The sequence below is a fragment of the Myotis lucifugus genome, unplaced genomic scaffold (assembly GCF_000147115.1).
Source record: "Myotis lucifugus unplaced genomic scaffold, Myoluc2.0 scaffold_269, whole genome shotgun sequence".
In the NCBI taxonomy this organism is placed as follows: domain Eukaryota; kingdom Metazoa; phylum Chordata; class Mammalia; order Chiroptera; family Vespertilionidae; genus Myotis; species Myotis lucifugus.
The window spans coordinates 493,232-500,435 of record NW_005871317.1 but is presented as its reverse complement, the minus strand read 5'-3'; the positions used below and the strand labels follow the sequence as shown (position 1 = coordinate 500,435).

The 7,204-nt window shown below is 54.1% G+C and overlaps 1 protein-coding gene across 4 annotated transcripts in view; it reads right to left on the bottom strand.

Annotated features, from left to right (window-relative positions):
• Window positions 1–5,739: 5,739 nt before the first annotated feature.
• AP1B1 (adaptor related protein complex 1 beta 1 subunit) overlaps window positions 5,740–7,204 on the bottom strand; it is a 26,628-nt gene continuing 25,163 nt past the window's right edge. For all 4 annotated transcript variants that reach the window (XM_023762934.1, XM_023762935.1, XM_023762936.1 and 1 more), the window contains one exon: window positions 5,740–6,853. In XM_023762934.1, coding sequence (XP_023618702.1) covers window positions 6,779–6,853 — 75 coding nt within the window. In that variant the 3' untranslated portion in view covers window positions 5,740–6,778. The remainder of the gene's footprint in view (window positions 6,854–7,204) is intronic.

Sequence of the window (7,204 nt, the reverse complement as noted above, 5' to 3'; positions counted from 1 at the left end):
CTCGGAACAGAAGTAGATTTCTAGCTGACATGTGGCAACCCTCTCCACGCCTCCTCAGACCGATACGATACCTCACAGCCTTTGAGTCTCAGTAAACCTTGGAGGGGCAGGATTCCATGCTTATAGGAGATACACGATCACTGTCCTAGAGACATATTCACCCTGGACCTGGAATTCTTCATTGCTCTGATTCTTTCCCCTCTGCTCTAACTTCTCTCGTTCTTTGGGCCGCGCGTGCTCTCAACCCCCTGGTGTCGGGGCCAGCCCCCGCCGTGTGACCTTGGGCGAGTCACGCGCTGCGCGGGCTCCCTGCTCGGTCCGGATCCATCACCTCTGAGACCTGCAGGGCCGGCCCTTCACCAAGCGATTACGTCAGCGGCCCCTGCGCCCACAGCCGCAGCCCGGACTCTCTGAAGTTGGGGGGCAGTGGTCTGAGGGGCCCTCCCACCCTCCGGACACGGGGGGAACTGGTCAGCACCACCCAGTGTCAAATGGCCATCGTGCAGGGAAGGGCGGACGGAGGGTGCTGAGCCCAGGACCCGCCAGGTGCCAGCAGCGGAGCCCCGATCCCGGCCCAAACCCGGTGGAAAGAATCAGAAACCGGTTGACACCGCCTCCGCCCCTGCCAAGGCCGTGTTCTGCCTCCGTCTCCACCTGTGGTCCTGCCTCCCTCCTCCCTGGAGCCGGTGAGAAGCTCCTTCCCCGCAGGCTGGGGGAGTCTGGGGGTGCCAGCTGCCCTCCCCTCTCCAGCCTCCTTCCTGCAGGGGGGCTCCCCATCCCTGACCAGATGCCCAGGCACCGGGAAACGCAGACTTTCCTGTCTCTGCACTAACCGGGGTTTCACTTACTGCTTGCGCCCAATGGCCAAAGCTGGAACAATTCAAGCAACAAAATAATGTGGTTTTGGATTAAACCCAAATTATAAAATAAATAGTTATGCCTCCAAACAGATATAATCGATTGAATAAAGAAGGACGGGTGCAGAAACACATCTCCGTACGAAAGAATTCCAAATGGTTATGCAGCACTCCCTGCCCCCTCCTTCCTGGGTGTAGGCTGCACTTGGGGACTTGCTCCCAGAGAGCAGAGCACAGATGGGGAGAAAGTCACTTCACAGCACAGAAAGCTGCACCCACCGCCTTAGCCGAGTGACCCGGGCTAAGGGGACAGTGGGAAATCCTGCCGATGGCCTGGACCTGTGAGATGCTAGGAGGCGAAGGCCACCACTTTGATCTTAAAAACTCATAATACCAGTCTCACCCTGAGAAAAACATCAGACAAACCCAGTGGAGGGATAGAGAGTCTACAAAATACTGACCAGTACTCCTTGAAGTTACTAAGGACCAAAGGGTCCCAGGTTCGATTCCCAGTCAAAGGCACAGGCCTGGGGTAGGAGGTGCAATCCTGGCCCCGGTCGAGGCATGTGTGGGAGATTCCAATTGATGTGTGTTGCTCTCACATCGATATTTTTCTTTCCCTCCCTCCCTCCATCTCTTTCACTCTCTCTAAAAATCAATGGGGAAAATATCCTTGGGTGAGGATTAACCAAAAATAAAAAATAAAAATGCAGTGGCCCATGAATAGACAGATTTGCTGGTACAGAGCAGAAGCCACAAAAGCATATATATATATCTATGTAGTATATGAGAAAATGGCATTTCAGATCTGTGGGATAGGATGAATTATTCAGTAAATGGTGTGAAGACAACTGGGTAACCATCTGGGAAAAGAGGAAGTTGGATCCCTAACATAAAGCCCAGATGGAATCGGATCAAAATGCAAAAACTAAGATCAGGTAAGTATAGAAAGAAGAAATTAAAAGATTACATAAGAAATAATTTCAGCAAGGAAAAGGAAAAAGCAATAACAAAACGGGGAGAAATAATGACAAAGCAGGAAGAAAAGGACCAATAACCACATAGAAAAACGGGCACGCCCTGGCAGGTGTCATCCCATGCACCAAGAGGTCGCTGGTTCAATTCCCACTCAGGGCACATGCAGGGGTTGCAGGCTTGATCCTGCACAGGGGGTGTGCAGGAGGCAGCCAGTCGATGTTTCTCTCTCATTGATGTTTTCCTCTCCCTTCTCTGTTTCTTTAAAAAAAAAAATCAGTAAAAACATATCTTTTTTTAAAAAATATATATTTTATTGATTTTTTACAGAGAGGAAGGGAGAGGGATAGAGAGTTAGAAACATCGATCAGCTGCCTCCTGTACACTCCCCACTGGGGATGTGCCCGCAACCAAGGTACATGCCCTTGACTGGAATCGAACCTGGGACCCTTGAGTCTGCAGGCTGACGCTCTATCCACTGAGCCAAACCTATTAGGGCAGTAAAAACATATCTTAAAAAAATATGGTCACAGGTTTGATTCCGGTCAAGGATACATACCTAAGTTGTAGGCTCGATCTGCAGCCCGGGTCAGGGTGATGCGGGAGGCAACCAATCAATGTGATTCTCTCACATAGATGTTTCTCTCTCTCACCCTTCCACTCTCTAAAAATCAATGGAGAAAAATATCCTTGCGTGAAGATTAACAAAAGAGAAATGGGCAAAAATTATAAAGATAGCTCATAGGAAAGGATATACAAATGGCTCAAAAACATACAAATGAGCCCTGGCCACGCAGCTCAGTTGGTTAGAGCGTGTTCCCAGTACCTCAAGGTTGTATGTTTGATTCCCACTCAGGGCACATACAAGAATCAACCGATGAATACATCAATAAGTAGAACAACAGATCAATGTGTTTCTCTCTCTCTTTCTCCCCCTTCTTTCTCTAAAATCAATGATAATGATAATTAAGAAAATAAACACGAACAGAGGCGTGCTTAAAACACAGTCAGATACACTTTTTCACCACCAGTTTGGCACATATCAATACGCTGAGTGTGTGAGGACACGGGGACAGGCATCCATGGCTGGCTGGGAGAACGTAAGCTGCAGAGTGTTTAGCAACAGCCATCAAAATTACAAACCTTCGACCCAGCGATTTCCAAGATTTCCATCGCAGGCACTGACTGCATATGAGAGTGAACATTCTTTGCAGTATCACTTGTACTAGCAACACTGCAGACACAACTCAACAGACATCTCGGGGCACTGGATCCTGGTGGTACCTCCACTCACTGGAAAGCCATCCACTGTTATAAAAAGGCATTAGGACTCTCTGTGATGGACTGATAATGGAAAAGGCTCCAAGATATAAGCTGCAGAACGGGTGTATTCCATGCTAGCACTTGTGTACAAAAAAGGGGGGGAAACCATGTTAGACACCATTGACTCTCCTTGGGAGGTAACATTGATTTCTTTGGGGAGGAAAAGAGAAAAAAATTTCACTTCTATGATAGAAGTAAGCCAGGTGAGTGAATTACCTCTGCAAAACAAGAACTAAAATAGAGAATGTAAAATGCTTACACACTCTGGCCCAGTCACTCTGGGGCTAGATTCTGCAGCTCAAACAAGGATGTCTGTAGAAGATGTTCAATGCACCGTTGCTGGGACGGGCAGCAGATGGAAACAGCCTGAAGGTCTGCCAGCTGGCACTGGCTACCGGCAGCCGTGCACACAGGGAGTACTGAAGTGGGTCCATTTGGACAATTAGGTAAGAAAAGCAGTGCAGGTAGTGTCTGGAGTGTGCTCCCACTTGTTTATAAATAACCCGTGGATTTGCTTTCATACGTGCACAGAATATTCCTGGAGGAAACCCAAAATCTAGCAACGAAGGCTGCCTCTAGGGAGGGAAACTAAGGATGAGGGAAGGGTGGGAGAGAGACCTCAATCCTCTGTGTGGCTGATCTTACCATGGTCCAGAATCACTCCCTAAAATAACGAAAACATTTCAATATTAAGGAATTATTTAAAAACAACAAAAACAGCAAACCATTCGTTGAAGATTAAAAATGTAAAATGAGCCCGGCTGGCATGGCTCAGTGGCTGAGCATCAACCTATGACCCAGGAGGTCGCAGTTCAATTCCAGGTTGCAGGCTCAGTTCCCAGTTGGGGGGAGGGGGGGTGGGCGTGCAGGAGGCAGCTGATCAATGATTCTCTCTCATCATTAATGTTTCTCTCTCTCTCTCCCTTCTTCTCTGAAATCAATAAAATATAAAGTAAAATGAGGTCATGCCACAGGCCTTAGTAAGTGGCTGGCAGATGGGCTGTTGAATTCAACCGGCTGGGAAGGCCCAAGACGCCAAGGCCCCTGAGAGGTGTCAGGCTGAGAGTGGGGAGTGCCGGGGTGGGGGAGGAGGCACGTGATGGGTCCTCACCGAGGGGAGGGAGGGACCGGAAGCTGAAGGCACCGGCTGGATATCCCTAAGGCACTTTTCCTAGAGCCTGGGCCTCCTGCTGTTTTCCGATGCAGTGATGTGGTGGAGCCCAGCGTGGGGAACTGTCTCAGTTTCTCTGAGTATATTCAGATGGCTGGGTCCCATCCTGCCAGGCACCGTGTGCGTGGGAGAGGGCAAAATCACGGCAAGGTCCTGCCCACAACTGCCCGAGACCCGGCCACAGCTTGAGTTAGGAAGGCAAATTCAAGACGTCCGGTGACAGTGCAAGGCCCTCTGTCCAACCAGGCCAGCCTCTCCCCGGCTCTCCTCCTCACCCCAGGGGCTCAGTGCTGGGCCTCGTTCCCCATCATCCCCCACTGAGGACAGCTACCCTACATTCAACTCTTCGGCGCTGGAGTGGTGCAAACAGAAAGCTCTGAGGTCCCTGATGGCTGAGCCAGCCATGCACTCACAGGGTGTTGGGGTGGACGTCGGGCCCCCAGTGGGGCAGGAGTGGCAGGCCACCGGCAGGCAGGGTAACAGCCTCTTTCCTCCAGAACTCAAAACCCGGCCCTCGCCCACAGCCCGAGGGGACTCCAGCCCGGGTATCCAGGGCCATCTGAGCCTGGGGACTTTCCGGTGAGGTGGAGCTAGGGTTGTGCAATCGCGGGCCTAGGCTCTGGGTCCTTAGGACAGCATGACAATACCCAGAGGTCGGAGGTGGGACAGTGGAGGGCCAGGGGTCCCTGCCAATGCCTGGTCCCCAGGCAGCTGGGAAGGCAGCCATGTGTCAGAGGTGGGCAGGGTACAGGAAGTGGCTGGGGCTGGAAAGGCAAGGGACCGGCTGGTTCTCCCTCAGAAGCAGGCTGAATGCCTACCAGCCACGAGGCCCTGAGAACCCCGAGCAGCTCTGCCGTCGAAGCCCTGCCCAGGGTCTGGCTGCCCTCCCCGAAAGCTAGGCCAATGCCAGGCCCAGGGCCAATGGAGCATCCCTGGTAGCAGCTGTCAGCTCAGTTCCCACACTCAGCCAGCTGCAGCTGCAAGGTGGGGACAGCGTGCCCAGACAGGCCTGGTGCGCAGCCTGCCCGCCAGAGCCCGTCTCCTGCAGCCACTCCCAGGAGCCTCCCTGATGGCAGGGAGCTGAGGGAAACCAAACCATGTCAGCCCTCTTGGCCAACATCAAAAGGCCAGACGGTGTCTGCTCGGGTAGAGTTGAAATCCAGGGTGGGAGAAGTGCCAGGGAGTCCAGCAGGACCCAGAAGTCAGTGTTTAAGGACAGGGTGGAGGGAGACAGTCCTGAGTGCCAGGGAGGAGCTGGGCACAGAGCTCAGCACGTAACCCTGGACCCCAGGGGACCCACACCCCGACCGGAAGGGCCTCAGGTAGGACCTGACACACTGGCCAGGGACATGCTTGATGTCATCGTTTTTATTCACTTTCTCTTTCTGAAAATAAGAGTAAACATACAATATATAGTCTCTGTTTATATATATTAGATATAGTTACTGCAGGGCTCAGAAAATCATCCTCAACCAGCTTTCAATTCTGACATTTGGGGGAAAGGGAAAGAAGTGTCCGTGATTGCCAAAAGCAGACTCTTTATTATTAAACAGCAGTAACAGGAAAACCTAATGCTCTGTCAGACACACTGACACTGGGAGGCCAGGAGGAGGGTAGCAGACGTGAAGGAGAAACGCTGGGCAGGAGGTGCCCCGCTTACCTATGTCCCCACCCTTAGCCCCCTCAGCTCTGGGGACACTGAGGAATGCACCACAGGCAGTGACCGCCCTCAGGGCAGAGAGGGAGCGAGTGGGGGTGGGAGGGGTGTGTGCAACTGCCAAGGGAGCAGGGGCCTGGGCAGGGCTCTGGGAGCGTCTGCCTGGTCTCCCCATGCTGGTCAGCTCTTGGGAGGCTGTGGCCCAACAGGCATGACTGCTGGGCCTCGGCTGGATGGACGAAGGGAGAGAGGTTGGGGTGGGGAGGAGGTGCAGGTCATGGGAACCCGATTGACAAAGCAGCCCTCCTGGTACCAAGGGGACCCTCCACGCACACCAGGACAGCCTGGCAGGGCCCGTCCCACTGGAGTGGGCAGTGGGGGAGGGTCGCTACCACCAACCCCGGAGAGACTGAGGGGCAGGGCGCTTCCTGGGCTGGGAGCCTGAGGAGGGAACTTCACTCTTGCCCTCAGGCACCAGGAAAGGAAGAGAACTCTGGGTGTCCCTGTTCAGCCTCGGTGACGCTCTGGCTCTGTCTCCTTTGGTCTCCTCCTCACTGACCCTAAATGTCAGCAGCAATGGAAGAGGGGGCCTCCAAGCCTGGGAGAAACTGAGATTTCGCTCCAGGAGGGGGGCCACCCTGCCCTGAGGACCCAAGCGGGCCCTGCAGTCAGGACCAGGAAGCCCTGTGGGTGGCCAGGAGCCTTGCCAGGCCCCTCCTGGGAGGAGGGACCGTCACCCCACAGGGGGCTCCTCCATGGGCTGCCAAAAGGCTGGGGTGGGCCCTGGTCGGGGCCTCAGTTCTTGAGGATGGTCTCGTAGGCCTGGTACACGTGCTGGGACACCTCGGGTGCTCGACACTTCAGGGACAGCTGCAGGGGAGAGAAGGCCGCACTCACTCTGGGCTCCTCTCCGGGGCTGTCACTTACTAGGCTGGGAGGGAACACGTGGGAGGACAGACAGGGTGGGGGCCAGATGGAGGTGTGGTGTGCACACGTGGCTTGGTGGCAGCAGCGTGGCTGGGCAGCTGTGTGGTGAAGGAGAGGGGGCGGCCGTCGCAGCCAGCCGGGTGTGGACCAAATATACTTGCAGCCCACACACCTGCTGTCTGTCAGCCACGGGCCCTATGGCAAGCAGCGTGAATCAGCACGGCGGAGGCTGTGAGGGAGGCCCAGCCCCCACCCTCAGAGCTGCCTGGCTCCCACAGCCATGGGGACTGAGGT